Source organism: Leptonychotes weddellii, chromosome 4 (assembly GCF_054177405.1).
Source record: "Leptonychotes weddellii isolate Sample4059 chromosome 4, ASM5417740v2, whole genome shotgun sequence".
Lineage (NCBI taxonomy): Eukaryota > Metazoa > Chordata > Mammalia > Carnivora > Phocidae > Leptonychotes > Leptonychotes weddellii.
Window position 1 is genome coordinate 26,670,337 of NC_138372.1, and position 18,206 is coordinate 26,688,542.

General features: G+C 58.5%; 1 protein-coding gene across 1 annotated transcript in view; it reads right to left on the reverse strand.

Moving 5' to 3' along the window:
• Nucleotides 1–1,850: 1,850 nt before the first annotated feature.
• The window catches only part of EPHA10 (EPH receptor A10), a 40,113-nt gene continuing 23,757 nt past the window's right edge, over nt 1,851–18,206 (reverse strand). Inside the window, exons 6-17 of the mRNA XM_081818119.1 lie at nt 18,008–18,141; nt 15,264–15,435; nt 11,704–11,812; nt 8,260–8,321; nt 8,019–8,144; nt 7,174–7,359; nt 6,648–6,709; nt 6,236–6,439; nt 5,797–5,946; nt 5,411–5,604; nt 4,497–4,652; nt 1,851–4,368 (exon numbers count right to left, since the gene is read on the reverse strand). Of these exons, the coding sequence (XP_081674245.1) occupies nt 4,254–4,368; nt 4,497–4,652; nt 5,411–5,604; nt 5,797–5,946; nt 6,236–6,439; nt 6,648–6,709; nt 7,174–7,359; nt 8,019–8,144; nt 8,260–8,321; nt 11,704–11,812; nt 15,264–15,435; nt 18,008–18,141 (1,670 nt within the window). The 3' untranslated portion in view covers nt 1,851–4,253. The remainder of the gene's footprint in view (nt 4,369–4,496; nt 4,653–5,410; nt 5,605–5,796; nt 5,947–6,235; nt 6,440–6,647; nt 6,710–7,173; nt 7,360–8,018; nt 8,145–8,259; nt 8,322–11,703; nt 11,813–15,263; nt 15,436–18,007; nt 18,142–18,206) is intronic.

Consider the following 18,206-nt stretch of genomic DNA (forward strand, 5'->3'; position numbering starts at 1 on the left):
CGCTGGGTCCGGCAAAGCCGCCCGGGCAGACGAGGCTTGCAGCTTCCTGGCTCAGCCTGGGACTGGGTGGGTCTAATTCAGAGAAAGGCCCTTTGTCCCAGTACAGCACAACTCATTTATCGGAGATGTACATTTTATCCATGTTAACGTCTCTGAAATCCGGATGCATCTTCCAACCAGATGGCATGACACAGCTGAACTGGCTGTGATGTTTTCTTAGTGGTACATCTCACACTCAACAGCATCTTAGATTCGAAGAAACATGGTAAGCAGCATTCTCCAGTCAGCCTTATCAAGGAGCCGGTATCTTGGGCTCCGTCTGTCCCAGGGAACGGTGCTCAACTGGTTCCGAGCACAGGAACGGAGGAAAGGGGTGTTCTTTACTGCCACCCCTCCGCCCCAGCCCCAGCCCCAGCCCCATGCACTCCCCCTGGCCTAAGCAAATAAATACGACACCTTCTCCAAGGCGTGAACACGAACAGCCCGGGCCAGGGAGAGCGGAAGCACTAGGAAGCCGGAAAGGGCAAGGGCTCACGTGGTGCATGTGTGTGTGTGTGTGTGTGTGTGTGTGTGCATGTGCGTGCACACGTGTGAGCACTCAGGCGATGCTCCAGCATTCAGCCCGCACCCCCTCTCCGCCCTGATCACTGTCTTATCCCACCTTCCTCCCTTTGCCGCTCGCCCCCAAAGATTCCCACGCTCCACTCCTCGATCCTCTCACGTGGCTTCTGCCCCCCACGATTAAGGCCACTGTTAGGGGCTGAATTATGTCCCCTCGAAATTCATGGGTGGAAGTCCTAACCCCGGTACCTCAGAAAGTGACTATTCGGAGACAGGGTCTTTACAGGGGTCGTCAAGTTCCAGGGAGGTCATTCGGGTGGGCCAGTCTGGTTCGACTGGTGTGCTTCTGAAAGGGGAAATGTGGACATGGAAGGCGGGGTGAAGACGCGGGGAGAAGCTGGCCGTCTGAGAGTCCAGCAGAGAGGCCTAAGTCCTCGGGAAGAGCCGACCCTGCCAACACCCTGCTCGCCGACTTCTAGCCCCGGGGGCTGTGGGGCTGAGCGGAGCTGGGTGGTGCAAGCTGCGGGCCTGCCGTTCCGTGAGGCAGCCCTGGGAACAGCACGGCGCGGGTAAGAGCCCCTGACAGCCGCCCCCACCACCTCTGCTCACGCGGCTTCCCCGCATTTCACAGCCCCACTCACTGCCCCTTCGCCTCCATGGCTGACTGCTTCCTGGCTTCCCTCCATTGCTCCCCTCAGGCTCTGTCTCCTGCTCCTCTTCACCTGCTGTCTCCCAGTGGCAGACTGCCTCAGGGCTCCCTGTGCCCCCCTGCCGGGGCTAGCCCAGGGCGACCTCCTTCTCACTTGGCTTCACCCCCCCACCCGCACCCCCACCCCCAGGAGCCACGGCCCTCAGAGCTCCACCTCTAGCCAGCGTCTGTGCCAAGTTCCAGGCCCAGCACCCACCCATCTCCCAGACATCTCCACCTGCACACCTCAAACGCATCTAGAACCAAGCGTGTCATTTCCCGCCTTCCTCCCCACAATGCCTACCCAACCTGCTCCCCTCCCCGTGTGCTGTCTATCTCAGAAAATGGCACCACCACCCGAGTATTGCCCCCCTTGGGTTACTACTCCCGAGACCAGGTGAGCTCCTTCTCTCCGCTCCCGGGCCACCCTCCCTAGACTGGGAGATCTTTCATGGCAAGGGCTGTTCAATTCATGTCTACACAGAGAGACCTCAGACTCACACTCTGGAGACACCCCACGGCGGGCGGGGGACGGTGGAAACTTCCCACATAAGATCTTAATGGGTAAGCAATTGTCACTGAAAAAGGTACCATATCACAGACAAGTTTTTATTACTTTGTCCTGCATATAGAACCCACGAAATATAAAAACATGTCCAGAATTAGTCAAAGGAACCACCCCCCACCACCAGCCCCTTCCCTCCCTCGATGGGCTCAGATGGGGGAGCTGGAGGGTTGCAGGTCGCCTCCCTCTGTCCAGTGAACAAGTTCCATATAAAAATAGATCTGTAGAGAGCTCCCAGAGAGCCATCAGCCCGCATCCGTGCAGGGCAGAGGTCTGGGACCCCTCAGGATTATGGGACCTCACTCCTCCATGGAGGGGAGGTCTACCCTGGACACCGAAGTCCTGCCAACACAGCCAGGGGGGTCCCTCTGCAGAATAGCCGGGGGACGGGGAGGGGGCTTGGGCCTTTAGAGCATGACCGATGTAGCTGGAGATGGGGATGAGGCTCCCTCCACCCAAGACGGGACACTGGTCCTCACGCCATGTCCTTTCCGGGCTTGGGTGGGGGTAGGGGGCGAGCCTGGAGGGCAGCTGGCATGGGAACGGACCCCCCGGCCCTGTCAAGGGTGGAAGCAGTATCTCAAGCTTCCCCAGTACCCTCAAAGTCACTGACTGGGGCAGGTGCCCAGGAGGTGGGGAGCCGAGGGAGGGGCTCCAAGGAGAGAAGAGCCAAAGGCACTGTGAGGCACTGTCCCCCACCGTGGGTGCTCCCCAAAAATGCGCTGCATCTTCCAGCCTCCCGGCTTCTTCTCATGCTAGTCCCTCTGCTTGGATGCCTCTTGTCCTAGGCCCTCCCATCTTGGCCTGTGCAAAACTGCACCCACCCCAAGGACAGACACCCCACCCCCACCTTCAAAGCCTTGTTGAACGTATGCATCAGCCTCTCAGCCGAGAAGCCTTTCCAGACACACCTCCATATACACAAATCACGAGACTGTCCATCTGCCCTCGGGCCCAGCGGCCCACAGACCCCGAGGTCTCCCGTGGGGCCCAGGGCACTTTTGGAAGGCATCCCTGTCGTACTTCTCAGTGCCTGAGCTTCTCTCCCCACCTGGGCTGAGCCCTCCACGGGCCAGCTCCATGTCTCATCCATCCCCTTCTCCTCCCCCTTGGCTCTTCCTTCCCACCTGTCCCACCCACCCGCACACAGCCAAGCCCAGAGTAGGCATATGGCAGGGGTGACCTGGACAAACTCAGCCCCTGGAATCCTGTCCAGATCCAGCTGCCTTCCTGTTGTCCTCTGAAAGCCCTGGCCTCGCGATCACCACCGCCTCTAGGAAGCTCTTCTGGATAAGGAACTCTGGAGTTAGCTCAGTGTGGCCACTCCTGCCGGAGCCCCACAGAAGCCAGAGGGAGAAGGTGCTCCCCAGGAGGCTGAGGGGTGCCCAGGAGACAGCGCTTGCGAGAGGCGGTCACCTCAGAGTACCCCTAGGCTTCCTTGGGGAAAAGCGTTGGTATCACAAGGTAGGACCAAGGACTCTCTCTCCAGAGCCAACCTCAGCCCTGGACTGGGAGTTGGGGGCAGGGGTTCCAACCCCAGCCCTGGCCCTGACTCCTCCACCAGCCTCTGTCATTCCTCTCTGCACAGTGTGGCTCAGAGCCTGTCAGAGAGGGAAGGTCCACCTCTGAAGATCTCTTCACCATCCCCTGGGGTGGAAGAGCAAAGCTCATGGGTCCTCCGGGGAGAAAACCTCTCCCCTCATGCTCTTCTCAGATGTCCCGGCCAGTGAATTTACAAAAGGAATGCAAACGGGAGGCCTCACTGGGCCTCAGGGGAGCACCAGAACCTTGATGGCCTAGCCAGGACCCTCACCCTCACCCTGAACTCTCAGCCCAAGGGCAGGGGAGGCAGAAATCAGCTCCTGAGTCTGGGGCCTTGGGGTCCAGCCCCGGAGCTCAGCACCACCTTCGCTGCCTGGGCCTCAGGACGAGTGTGCCCGAGCCCATGCCCAGGGAGCCGAGGACCTCGCCTCTCCAGGCCCCTCAGGATGGGCTGCCAGGCAGAGGTGGTCCCTGCCAGGTCTCATGGGAGCTTATTATGGACCCATGCTGTCAACTGGCCCATAAGTCTATGAGAAATAGGGGCACCCACTGGGGTAGGCCCCAGGCCCCAGTGGGTGTGGAAGACAGAAAAACATGAACAAGGCTATTTAAAGCTAGGTCTTCCCTCTCCGTCCTGCCCACCGTGGTCTCTGGGACCCTGCATTTCCTCCTGCTGTTATCTCAGGGGTTCTCCCCTCTGGCCAGGGGGACTGAGTCAGCCAAGGTGTTCAGACTGGGGAAAATGGGAGGAGTAGGCAGTGAAATGAGGGGACCTGTGGTCCCAAACAAGCTCTGGGCCCGAGTGCAGGGAGAGCGCGCTCACTTCCACCCCGCCGGGGTGCGGCGTGCCAGGGTCCCTGTGAGGGCTGGGGTCCTGGCCTGGAAGGACAGCGCGGCTCACACCTGCACCCCCTGGCCTTGCAGCTGGAGCATGCGTGCCCGCAGGGCGCTGATCCCACTGAGGAGGGCCTCTCGATGTTCCGCCGACGAGATGCCCAGGCTCACCAGGTCCCTGAAAGAAGGGCCGGTCAGACCCAGCTGGCTCAAACCCTCTTCTGCTCTCCCTCCCTCCGTCGGGACAGGGAAGGGCCCAGAATCAGGACAGGCTCGGGCCCTCCCAGACAGGTTCCTCAGACTCACTGGGCGGCCATGACAGCCACGGCCTCCAGGCTCCCGTAGCCACCAGCGGTGAAGCTGTCCTTGTAGCGGCCCAGGTCCAGGGCCTCCAGCCATGCACCCACGGAGCCGAAGGACGGAAAGGTGGAGAAGGCACGGTCCGCCAGGGGGGTGGGAGGCCTGGGGAGCAGAGGAGCTGTGGTCAGTCGGCAGCAGGGTTCTGGTGCCCAGACCTGGTCACTCTCCTGAGGAGAGGCCAGCCGAGAAAGGACAGGAGAAGGGGAGGGCGACCGAGCCCCAGGGCAGACCCGGCTCCACAGAGTGTGAGGCATTGTCAGAGCAGGTGTGAGTTTTGAGATACCCGGGCAGGTAGGTAGAGAGTGGGCTGTACTTGGGCCAGCTAAAGGTACTGGGAGTATCTAGGGGGTAGGATATACCTAGGACGGTTTGGGAGGTGACCCATGTTATACTTGGGACAAGAAATACTCATTTCACTTATTTTATCTATTGCTACTACAGACCTGTTCGAACTATTTCCACATGTATTCACCCAGTCAGTGGTCATTGTACTGGGACATGTGAGGCAAAACCCAGGACAAGCAGAATGACTAAGGTGGAGGACAATGTCCATGTGTCTGAGGCAGGCAGAGTATCAGATCTATCTAGGCAACTGGGTGAGCGGCCCTACCTGGACAGGTGGGGTGGGACAGGTGGGGTAGACAGGTGGGGTGGGACAGGTGAGGTGGACAGGTGGGGTGGGACAGGTGGGGTAGACAGGTGGGGTGGGACAGGTGCGGTGGACAGGTGGGGTGGGACAGGTGGGGCAGTTACACTTGGGCCACGTGGGGAGCCCACTCACGGCGAGGCAAGAGGTCAACTGTGTCTGGTGGTTGGGGATAGGTGGGAGTGACCCTGGCACAAAATGGCATCAGTTGTACCTGGGAGAGGCGGTCGTGGCACACTTTGGGGGTTCCGGGTCCTGCACCATCTTGCTCAGGATGCTGTGGATCTGGGAGAACCTGGGCCGCTCACTTGGGTCCTTCTGCCAGCAGTCTAGCATCAGACAGTGTAGGGGGGAGGGGCAGTTCCTGGGGGGTGGCAGCCGGAAGCCATCCTCCACTGCCTTGATCACCTGGGCCATGGAGGTGAGGGGCAGACAGGAAGCTTTCAGTCCCTCCAACACATGCACACATCCCATCCCAAGGAAGACTCAGGCAGTGACCAGGCAGGACCGGAAGCAAGTAGGCAGTGAAGAGGGGCCTAGGGCTGAGAGATCAAGGGTCAATGGGCAGAGGTCAGGGAGTTGGGGCCTGAGATCACTCACGTCTTGGCCAGACATGTCCCAGTAGGGCCGCTCCCCAAAGGCCATCACCTCCCACATGACGACACCAAAGCTCCACACATCACTGGCAGAGCTGAAGTGTCCAAACTGAAGCGTCTCGGGGGCGGCCCACAGTGCTGGGCTCCGGCCACTCTGCGGGCAGGCAAGCAGGTCAGGGGCAGGAAGGGACTGGCCCAAGGACCCCCAGGGCTCCCCACCCCACGGAGCCCCAGACCCAGCCCCACCTGCCATCCTCCCAGCTGCACCTCTGGGGAAGGCACATAATGATGCCCACACTGGCATTCATTTGGGGCCAAGTGGGGGGAGGGGCAGGGCTGTAGGGAGTGTGGCCCTGCCACGGCAGGGAAGAGGGCAGCAGTGGGTAAGGGGGACCCTGGTGCAGTCTGATGGGCAGGTTTGCCTGGGAGAAGGGAACCCTCACCATGGTGGTGTAGACAGCCTCTGCTCGGTCCCGGGGGCCCCGCCCAAAGCCAGAGATCTTGCAGATAAGGCCACTGCTGAGCAGCACACGGCGGGCCGCCAGGCCCCGGTGGACGTAGCCCATTTCCGAGAGATACTTCATGGCTGATGCCAGCCCGGGCAGCAGCCCCAACAGCTGCCTGGCTGCCAGCTGGCCCTCATGCCTCTGTGGGAGGAACATGCAGTTCTCTGGGGCTGTGGGACCCCAGCGAAGTCACCTGGCCCCCTCTGGGTTTGCCCTGTGACCCACCAGGTGGGCCTGGCCAGTGGGCCCCTTTTTAGGGAACGATGCCAAGTACAAGTCCCACCAAAGAGAAAGTGAGGGACAAAGACTAACATGGTCAGCGGTACCCCCAAGGACCCAGGCCACTCACCCGCAGGAAGCCGTCCAGGGCCCCATGGCTCATGTACTCAGTGACAATCATCAAGGTGCTTCCTGTGCCAGGGATGGGGACACACACACTAAGCTGCCTGCCCCACCCCCCACCCCCCACCGCTCACACACATGCTCCCCCAACCCGGGCCCCAGCCTGAGCTGAGACAGCCAGAAACGTTTCCCCAGGTGGGCCGCACCCCTGCCCGGGACCCTCTATGCCAAAGAACAAAAGATGAGGCATCTGGAGGAGGACAAAGGCCAAGGTCTAGGAGCTGCAATAAATCTGCTAAGAAAGATCACTCAAGGTCCAAGCAGTCCACCCCCAACAGGGTCACTACAGGTCAGAAAGGTCATTCAAGGTTGGAAGGGTCTCCCTGAGTCAGTGAAAGAGAGCTGAGGCCTTCTCTCCATATTGGGCAGCTTAGGGGCTCCCCATCCCATGGCTGGAGGAAGGGCCTGGGGGCATAGGAGCACCCCACCTCCCACCCTGTTTCCACCCATACTTGCGGAGGACACGGCCCTACCTCGGGTGACGACACCCTCCAGCCTCACGACATGGCTGTGGTCGAACTGGCCCAGGGTGAGGGCCTCAGCCAGGAAGCTGAGCCTCTGGGAGTCAGAGCAGCCGTCCCTGAGGGTGTGCACGGCCACGGGGAGCTCCTGGCGGCCAGGGAGCTGCAGGCGGCCGAAGGACAGCTCCCCGAACCGCCCTGTGAGGACAGAGCACCTCAGTCCCCTGGAGGCCACCCCCTGGCCAACCCAGGCCCAGTGAGCAGCGGAGAAAGCAGCTGGGGATCACAGGCTGTTCCTGGCCTGGGGCTCAGGGCTCCCGAGTTCGAATCATGGCAAGCTGAGACCCAGTGATGTGACGTGGGCTTCGCAGTCCCCACCTCGCTCTGCATGAGGAGCTATCGTGCCCATTTTACAGACAAGGAACGAGTTCAGAGCAGAAGAGGCACACAGCTGGTCAGCGGTAGAGCCAGGACTAGAACTCAGGTGTGTCTGGTCCCCAAGTCTGTGAATGCTCCTCCCCACCGCACCCCCCCATGAAGGCCTGGGACTATACTTCCGCCAGTGGCAGTCTGCGGAGGCCAGGGGGGAAAGGGCTAGGGTGGGGAGGCCTCCTCGGTGACCATGGGGACGGGGAGAGGGTAGGAAGGCAGGATCACAGACTCCTCTGCCATCCCCTTCCCTGGAACCCGGTGGGTGGAGGTCCCGTTTGGTGTGGAGCTGGGGCTTCCTGGGCAGGCCAGGACTGGGGTGAAGGCAGGGCTTCCAGAAACGGGGGAGGGCCTGGAGGGCAGAGGTGAGGATGAGGGAAGAGAGGGGGCTCTTGGGACGGACAAGGCTTCCTGGGTGCCCAGCTTGCCTGCTCCAAGGCTTTTCTCCAGTGTGACAGTTTTTGCATCCAGCTCCTTAGCAAACAGATGAACAGCCTGCAGCGGGTCCCCACAGCTCTGGGGGTCTAAGAACGTGCGGCGCGTCGGGACTTTGACTGGAATGCAGGGAGAACAGACAGGGGCTGGAGGAAGGGGTTCTGTGGCTGGGGGTGGGAGGGGTCATGAAGGGCAGCAAGGAAGAGGGCTAAGCAGGGGCAGGCAACAACTCACAGTGGAAATACAGCTCCTCCTCGTCGTGGGCGTCCTGACCTCCTTTGCCATAGGGGCAGGGCCTGGGCAGGTGCAGAGTCACTCTTTGAGCCAGGCAGCCCCAGCCCTTGGCCTCTTACCAGACCCAGGGTGGCAGCTCCTTATCCCTTCAAAACCATTAAGATCTGTGCCCTAGGGGAGGGACCTTCTTGTCCTGCTTTGAGAGCTCCTCCCCACAGCCGACACATAACCCCAGCCCCAGACCTAACCCCTCATCCCCACCCACATTCCTAATTATTTTCCCTCTGAGACACAATGCATATTCTTGCACCTCCAGAGGCACCCAAATCCATACCCCTGACTTTGAACCCCTGAACTTTGAGCAAATCGGGTGGCCCCTGCAGTCAGGGGCAGCCGGGGTCTAGCCAGGTAAACAAGCGCTGAGCATCCATCGCAAGCCCGCTCACAGGTCCAAGCACACAGGGGCACACGCAGCTGATGGGCCTGACCAGTTCCAGACCTCCAAGGAGGGCTTCCTGAGGCAGAGGTGGCCATGGACCAAAAGACTGCGTCACTATCACCAGAGCCCCCAACAGGCATTAGGGGCCCCTGAAGGGGGCCTTGCTGGCCCAGAGGAGAGCCCTGGTGGTGTTGAGCAGGTGAGCACCATGACTCAATCTGCATTTTAGAAAGATCACGCTGGCTGCAGCTGCCGCCCCCCGCCCCGACCCGCAGGAGCTGACGGTGGCTCGGTGGCTCGGGCTACAGGGGGAGCATGGACCCGGAGAAAAGAGGACTCGAGTGCTCAAGTGACGTTTAGGTGACAGGGCCACAGGGCTCCGAGACTGCTAGAAGGCAGAAAGGAGGAGGGAGAAGGTCGGAATGACTTCTGGGGTTCTGCATTGCCCAACCGTTGACGGTGGTGCCATTTACGAGGACAGGGAGAAAGAAGCTCTCGCTCAGGCTGCACCGGTGGGAACGTGCAGAGCCCACGGGATGAGCAGGGAGGGGCGCGGAGTAGGGAGTTAGAAATGAGTGGGGTGGGGGGTGCAGGAGAGGTCTGCCCTGGAGATATGAGTGCGGGAGCTGTGAGCATTGTCCAGGAAGAGGACAGAGCCTGGGAAGTGGGACCGTGGACAAGTCTGAGGACCCCGACATTCAGAGACCGGGTAGAGGAGAAAGAGGCCATGGAGGAGATCACAAAAGAACCGCCAGACAAGTCAAAGGGAAACAGAAGGGAAATCAGGGGTGGCCACGTCACAGGAAGGCAGGAAAGAAAAAAGTGGCGCGGGGAGAGAGATGGTGTGGAGGCTCGGAAGAGGGGGCGGTTAGGGAGATGTTTCTATATGGATGGGAAAGGGGGCTGAAGTGGTCACGATGGTGGTTAGCAGCATGGGCTCTGGAACCTCGCGCAGGGACTGGCTTCCCAGCTCCTCTGCTTGGTAGCTGTGGGACTCGGTGGGCTCAGATTTCTCTTTAATAAAATCGGGATAAAGACAGCCCCGCCCGATACAGCATGGTTGCACAGAGCTTACTAAGCACTCACTAAATGTCAGCTGTTATGTGGGGCAGAGGGGGACATTAGAAACAGTAGGGTTCCTGAGGTGGTGAGAAGGGGCGGGGTTCGGAACACAGCAGGAAGGACTAGGAGGAAGGCACCTCCTCCAGGGCACAGGGAGGGAGAGGATGGGTGCAGAGACAGGCAGGTGTGCAGACTTGCGGATGAGGGGCCAGGCGGCCAATGATGCACTGAAGGAGCAGGTGCAACAGATGTGGCCGAGGGGGCAAGCTGTAAGGACAGGGCACCTGCGGGGCATGAGTGGAAGAGCCAGCTGGACAGAGTATTTGGGGTGATGGCGAGGTCCATGGCAGGATACGGGAGAGGGAGGCCGGGGTGGAACAGAACAGAAGGTCCTTGGGAATGAGGAAGTCAAAGAACCAAGAAGCGAAGGGGTGGGACAGGTTATCCAAGGGCACTGAAGTCACCCAGAGTGGTGAAGGACTTCCCATGAATGAGGAGAACATCCAGGAAAGGTGGGTAGAGAGAAAGGGGGCAAGGCCGAGCGGATGGAGGAGTGGCAGAGAAACCGAGAAGCTTCCACCGGACAACACCCTCTGGTGAGAAGTGGGATGAGCCAGGATGGGGTGGGGACGGAAAGCAGAGGGGAGGAGACCCCGCAGAGGGCAAGTTCTGCAGGGACTCAGAGAGAGGTCAGCCTGTGAGGCTGGCTGGACATGCCCATCGGTACCTGACCCGCAGATTCTCCCCGTTTCCGTGCCATGGGATTTTGAGCAGGTTTTGAGACCGACCCCTGGCTTCCTCGACCTGCCCTAGTGCATCTGTCTCCGAGGTGCTCCTGGGCAGCTACTCCTGTCCTGCACAGCCCTTGCCCGGAAGGGTGCTCCTTATACCCCTCTCTCCCGGTTCCTCCGCCTGCCTCCCTGAGCTCTTAAGCTCCCAGCCAGGACAAGAGGCTCTCAGCTCCTGTCCATTCCTACTTTCCCAACAGGTCCAATATGGGCGTCTAAGCACCAGAAAGGAGCTTACTACTCCTGTCCTGCTTCCCTGACTGTCCTGGCCCAGGCAGAGGGGCTCCCAGACCCCCAGGTCAAGGCTCTCCCCTCCTTAGTCACTTTCAGTGCTCCAGTCAAGGCCAAGCAAACAGTGCCGTGTGAATACTCGCTGTCCCTCCAGCCCACAGGCAGTTCCAGGATGCCGAGATGTGCTGGGATGTGGCTCCCTGAGCAGCCATCGCTCGCCTCTGCTCCCCCCCCCCACCCCGCCCCCGGCCCATCACATGCAGACTTTCCACCCCTCAAGTCTGCTGACCTCAGCCCCAGCCTGGTACCTCTGCATGCAGCAGAGTGTGGCCCTGGGGAGAAGGTGGAAATACATGCTATGAGCTTTCTGCTGCGTGCAAAAGGACTGGAATCTTCTCTGAAACAAACTCGAGCTCCACATCCTTCCCCCTCCCCCCACCCCCTTTCTCTGCCCACTCTCCTGCAAGCTTCCTCCTGGTGAATGAGTTCCCCTCCCTGGCCTCCCCCCTCCCACACACAGTTTCTGCCTTTCTTCCCTTTGCCTGTGTTCAAGGGCCTCAAGATCCCTTGCGGGCAGGGGCTGGGGGCCTCTGAGCGCCTCAGGAGAATCCTAATCACACTGGAGCAGCCGGAGCTTGATTCCATCCTCAGTGATGCCTTCTGACATTTAATGAGCTAAGGAGCTCAATCCCCTTCATCCCAGAGCGGGCTGAGCTGGAGGCAGCGCCCGCTGCGGCAGGAGCAGTAAGTGGGGGAGGGGCCGGGACCGCGCTGGCCCTGCCTGGATCTACACCGCAGGATGCTTGCGTGCGCAAATCTGCACGTGTGTGAATGCACGCACAGACAAAGGGGCCGTGAGCACACGTGAGTGTGCCCAGGGCCACGACCCACCAGGAGTCAGCCAAGCCGGGACCAGCCACCTACCTCCTCCACATGGCCAGCACGCTCATCACAGAGCCCAGGACGAGGAGGGCTGAGACGGTCACCACGGTGACGACGACTGCAGGGTTGTGGTCCCTGGACCCTGAGGCAGCTGGGGGTAAACCAGGAGGTTGAGGCAGGCTGAGGGCCAGGCTCCGGGGCCGCCCCAGTGCAGGCTCCTGCCCTGCCCCCACAGCAGAAGGCCCACGGGGGCGCTTGGAGCTTCCTCCTCTCCCTGCAGTCCAGCTCTGCGAGAGAGGCCCCGGGGTCCAGACAGGCAGGCCTGGGCCTCCCTTTGGCCTTTCAGATGGGCATGACTTAATGTAGCTCTGCAGGGGGAATGGCCTCTCACCTGAGCTCCCCAGCCCCATCCGGACCACCGCCGCCAATTACAGTAAGGTAACATTGAATGCACACTTACTCAGGATACTGTGCCACGTGCCTTAACTAAATGACCCTGTTTCACTGTCACAACCAGCCAGTAAAGTGGTAGTGTCTCCATTTTATAGCTGAGAAGACCGACATCGAGAAAAGTTGTACAGCTTGCCCAGGGTCCCACGACTACTAAATGGTGAACCTAAGATTTGAGCCTGATTCCAAAAGCCTCTACTGTGAACTATTTCCCCAAGTGAGGGGTCTAGAGGACCGCAGCTCCCAGCCCCATCTATCCATCCCTCCATCCCTCCATCCATCCAACATGTGTGACAGGCTGGCACCAGCACTTGGAAGGCAGTGATGAATGAGCCAGAATCCCTGCCCCGGAGGAGGCTAGAGACCAGTGGGGGAGACAGAAACAAAATTCCTAACTGTAGAATGAAAACAGAAACAGAGAGCTGAGCAGAGACACGCTCATTTCTTCCTAAAACCAGTGAGGAAGGCTTCACAGAAAAGGCATGGCATCTGCACTGGGCCTGGGAGCTCGGAAAGGTTCTGGTGGTGCTTGGGCGCACAGGCAGGGTCTGGAAAATGGCAAGCCATCCCGTGGGGCTGGGGAAACAGGCCGCATGGGGGCCGAGAGGGGCCAGATGTGAAGCTGGATGGTGGGAGGAAAAAGGGAATGGGGGTGGAGGGGGGGAGGAGACAGCACCTGAAGGGCCTGGGATGCCAGGCCAAGGAGCAGGGACTTCATCCTGAGGGTGACAGGGAGCCAGGGAGCAATGGACAGAGTTCCTGCCTGAGGGGAAAGGGATGAAGGTATCTGCTGGGTTGGAAGCGGGGATGGACAGGAGGTACCTGAGAGAGGGGGAAATGTTTGGGAAAACTATTGAGAATGGGGGAGATGCTGCGCAGTCCTGGAGACTCCGTTGAGATTAGATGAGGCGTGGGACGCAGGTCTCAGGCCAGCTCCAGGCTCCAGGACAAGCAGGGCGGGCACAAAGCAGCATCCAGGGAGTGAGGGAGCATTTCCCCGGGGAGGATCCACAGCGGCTGGGGCGATATGGGGCCAGGAGGGGCTCAGAACCTGGGAGCTGAGGTTGGATCCCCAGGGCTGTTAGGAGGATGTCACAGTCAAGTGACAAGGGACAGAGGAGGAAGGGAGAGTTAGACGCCAACAAGGCCAAGGTCAATGAGGGGACTTTAGAGCCCATGGTTCCAGAGGTGGGGACAGAACCCGGGGTCTGGCTGGGGCAGAGGTGGCTGGGGTTGCCAAGAACTGTTTGAAATGAAGTGTCCATGTGGACCTGGAAATGGAGACAGGGCGGTTGTGGCAGGTGGCTTATGAGATGTGCCCCCTGGATTCCCCACCTCATGGTATTCAGCCCCCTTGAGTGTGGGCTTGACATAGTGACTTGTTTCTAATGAAGAGAATGCAGCCGAAGGATGGGATGTCACAGACAAGAGACTGTGGCTTGTCTTGGGCACCCTCTCTCTCTCTCTCTCTCTCTCACTCAGTCTCTGAAAGAATCGAGTTGCTGTGTGATGAGGAGCTCTAGGCAGAAGCCCAAGAGGCAGAGAACTGCATGCCTCCAGCAAAGAGCCAGCGAGAACCCGAGCCTTGAGACAACTGCAGCTGTGAGGGACCCTGAGCCCATGGCACCTAGTTAAGCTGCACCCAGATGCCTGGCCCACAAAAACCATGAGAGAACAAATGTTGGCTGTTTGCAGCTACTCGGTTTGGGGTAATTTGTTACGCAGCAATGGGTAGCTGATACAGGGCTGAAGCAGGATCCTTAATCGTGCTCCTGAGTTAGGGTCACAGATCACTGGAAGAAGGGGTCTGCAGACTGGGAGACCTGTTCCCCCAGAGCCTGGGCCACAGCCAAGGAGGCCGAGGGTCCGAGCAGGGTCTACTCACTGGGAAGCACCAACTGAATGGAAATCATCGGCCCATTTCAGCTAACAGCCCCCAGCTCCCACCCCCACCACACTCACTCCAGCCAAACCTGTGCGCCTTTGTTCAGATGGATTCATCTACCCCACATGCCTTCCCTGCCCATCTCCACACATTCAAATGCTCCCCAGCCTTCAAGACAGAGCTCTAATCTCCTCCTGCCAGCACCTGGCCAAGGTCTGGCACAGACAGGCATTCGAGCGAGAAGCGCTGTCTCTCTTCTCAGAACCCAAACTCCCTCAACATTTTATCTCCACCTCCCTTTGGGCTCCAGCTCTTCCTATCTTGGATTAGACTCACGTAGCAGGTTGGAAAGAATTATTATCTTAACAGCTGGTGTCAGAATGCCTCTTAGGGGGAACTGCCTTTGTCTGGGAAAATACTTTTGTGAACTGCTCGGGGTAGATAGAGGTGAGACCCTGAGGGCAGGGTTCGCAGCAGGCAAAACCACCAAAGCCACAGCTAAGCTGCTCATCTCTCGTCATGAAAGGGAATTTGGGGGTGGGGGTGGGGAGAAGAGGAGCCAGGGGAGGGAGGTGAAGGGAGGAAGCGGGTAGCATAATACCACGGGGGAGAAGCCAGAGCCGTTTTAAAATCAGGGCATCTGATGTTCAGCTTTTGCTCTGTTTTGTTGTTTCATCTTGATAATAGCTTTATTGGGAGAAATGATTCACGTACCATACAATCCCCCCACTGAACGTGCACAACTCTCGCTCTGTTTTGTTTTGTTTATTGCTGTGGTGCGACCCCTTTGTGTCCCCAACCTTCAGTGAAGTGTGCTTCTCACTCTAAGGCCGAGTGGGGAAAGGGACGGCATCCCATGTTTGAGTCTATATCACGGCAGAGAGAAAGAAGCAGAATGGGAAAGAATTTAGCCTTCGGAGCAAGAAGTGACCATGAGACTACAACTCCTCCCAAGAAAAATAGCAAGAATCTTGGAGAGGGCACAGGATGTTTCTACAAGACACGGGAGGTCCTGGGAGGCTGGAGATCCCAGCTGAGACGTGGCTTATAGCTGTTCATGAGCCCCTCCCCTGTGAGCTCCCCCAGGACAAGGCCCTCCCATTTAATTCATGTCACTGAATAGGCCCTCGTTGATGGATTCCAAATTCATGAATTATTTAGGTTGTAATTAAACTGTTCTGTGGGCTCCCTTAATTGCATGGATAACCACCCCCACCCCAGCTGGTCTCCCCACCTCAGCCCCTCCCTACATACACACATCACTTACCCTCCCCTGGGGTCTGCACTTCAATGGAGGGATTGAAGCTCTGGGTCTCCCAGGAGGGCCCCGGGGAAGCTGCCCGGATCTGAAAGACGTAGCGGGTAGCCGGCTTCAGGTTGGTGACTGTGACCGCAGGTGCCCCTGTCTTCACCGTGGAGTAAGTCTGCTCACTCTGACCCTGAGGAAGGACCAAGAAGTAAGGCTCAGACCCAGGGCCAGACCCGCGCTCCTTGGAGAATGATGGGGGCCAGGAGTAGGGGGGTGGAGAAGCGCTGAGGCGAGCATGGACCAGGTGGGAGAACCTGACTCGGACCATCTAGGGAGGGCTCCGTAGGCTTCTTCCACAGGCTCTCCAACCCCTCCCTGCACCCAAGGTCCCAAGTACACTCAGTGGTATTTGTGGCTAAGAGCAGTAAGAGAAACTCGAGAGAAGACGCTAGATCCCCCTTGTGGAGGACAGACGTCAGGGCCTCGCGGTCCAGAGGGTGAGCTGGGCCTGATGCCTCGGAGGAGTGAGAAACAGCCCTGACACCTGCCCGGCCCCTGTCGGCTCACACAGATCCTTCTCTTTGTCATCTGGTTTTCACAGACAAGGACTGGGGCACAGAGGGGTGGAAAGACTCGCCCGAGGCCCCTGCTGGACAATGGGGACAGCGGTAGCTGTCACGGAGGGAGGGCCGGCTCACTGCCCGCTGCTGAGCTAGACTCTTCGGAGGCCTGGGGCTACCTACAGCGCCCGCAGTAGTAGTTCTCTCTTCCTTTATAGGGGACGGTTGCATCAGGGAAGGGTCAGAACAACACCGTCTTGATTCCTTCGGGTCCTGTGCGTACTTTATATCATACTGCCCCCAGCACATCTGATAATGGTGTGTACTGGGGATGCGGCCATCGTTTTGTCTCTGCCTGCCCCCCCCCAACCTTATTAGAGCCCCTGCCAAGCTCACAGCCCCTCATTATCATGTGGTCCAGTTCTTTGGTCATGGTATTCAGGAATGGGAAAGACTCTGACCTGAACTGGGCCAGTCGGAATCTCTCTTCCAGGTATCTGAACGACCCAGGGAAAGACAGGGAGACAGGGGCTGCAGGCGGGACCTCTGAGAGACGGGCAGGGTAGGGGCGGGGCGGGGCGAAGAGACAAGGCTGCTGTCCTGGGCCGCCCTCATGGGCCCTGAGCAAGCCCCTGTGCAGAGGACACAGGCACTGGTGTGCACAGAGAAGGGCAGATGAGGAGCACCATGCCTCCAGGACTTGTGGTCCCGGGCTTCCCTGCGATGCCCCTGAAGCCTTTCACACGGAACCCCTTTTGTACAGGCTCCTCTTTTCAAGGGTTTTGGTTCCCTGCAAATTCACAGCCCCTTAGGGCCTGGAGCACCCACCCAGCTCTACTTCGGGACTCTGTCTCCTATGCGCTGACCCCCACCCCATGTCAGTTCAGTGAGGCCTCTGTGAGCAACGACTGCGTGCACAGCTCCTTCCCAGTGTCCTCTGCGGTCTCCTAAACCTCAGGGCTCCTCAGAGCTCTGTCTCGGCCCCTCTTCTCACGCTCAATGTCCTTCTTGGCCTTCTCTTCCGGCCCTTGGCTTCATTCAGCTCCCAGCCCTATGCTGAAAGGCCCCACCTCTTTTTCCAGGATAGGCCTCTGCCTTGAGCTGCAGACCCCCAAGTCCACCTGGATGTACCAGGGACCCCCTGAACGTTGCATGGGCCAATCCCAGCTAACCCTCTGAGCCCAGACAGGCTTCTCCTCCTCCATGGATGGCACCCCATCCCCTAGATCTCCCAGCAGTGACTCAGGAGTCCCTCCTCCTTCGTGTTCACTCCCCACCCACCCCCAACTCACAGCTCTCAGTAGACTTCCAGTATTCAAAAACTATTATCTGATTCAGCTAAAAAGTCCCTCGAGTCACTAAGGGCTGAGTGAAGTTCTGACACATGACATGCTGAAGATGAAAGCAAGGTTTTGCTTGAATGAAGAAAACTGGCACCAAGGTGAAGAACACTTTAACAGTAGATTACATATCACATTTAAAGACGATAAATTTATGGGGAAAAGAGATAGTGGATTGGGACATATCTCCATTTGTCAAGTCGAGGTTGAACTGCAACCGTAGATTGACAACAGATACAAGAAGTCAGCAAAAATTGGCAAAAGCATCCTATAAGGATCAATCGGCTAGATGGAGTTTACAATAAGGACACTGTATATCTTTTCTTCTTATCTGTAAACGATGCATTACACATCCTGTATATCAGTAAAACTATAATAATAATTCATACATCCATTCATTGTTCTGGAGAGCAGGATGTTAAACATTTACCAGCACACGGCCAAGTTCCAGTGGACCACCTGACCTAGGTCAGACATGTTTGTAAATTTTGAAACAATATGGTATTTCTGCATTCTTTTTCTTAAAAAGGGTTGCAAATTGTATGTATATGGTCTGACCACGCAAGACCTGGATCAGCCCCCAGGGAAAGCTCTTAGTCAACTGTAAACACCAGGCAAAAGTGGTGACAATGGAGCTGATGACTGGTGAGGAGCAGAGAGGGGGGACAGCGGATGAGCAGTGGGGTCCATGCACGGAGTGGAGGGGACAGGAAGAAACTCAGGCCTTAGGAGGCCGGTGGATATGTTCACAAAGAAAGTAAGGAGGACTTTTTGAGGCCAGAAGGTAGAAAAGGAAGCGGCTGCTGGAGACAGACCACAGCCCCTGAACGCAGACCCAGGTCCCGCCCAGACCCCGCCTCACCTTCTCGTAGTATCGGATCTCGTATTCGGTGCTGTTAGCCCCCGGAGCTCCGACGGGGATGGGCTCCCGCCACGACAGGGACACACTCTGGGGCTCCACTCGGTCCCTGCGGATCTCATCCTCCTCCCAGGGCGCTGAAAGTAAGTAACGCCGGGTTCTCCACGGGATCCCACTGTGGGTTAGGGCCCCTGTGGGCGCT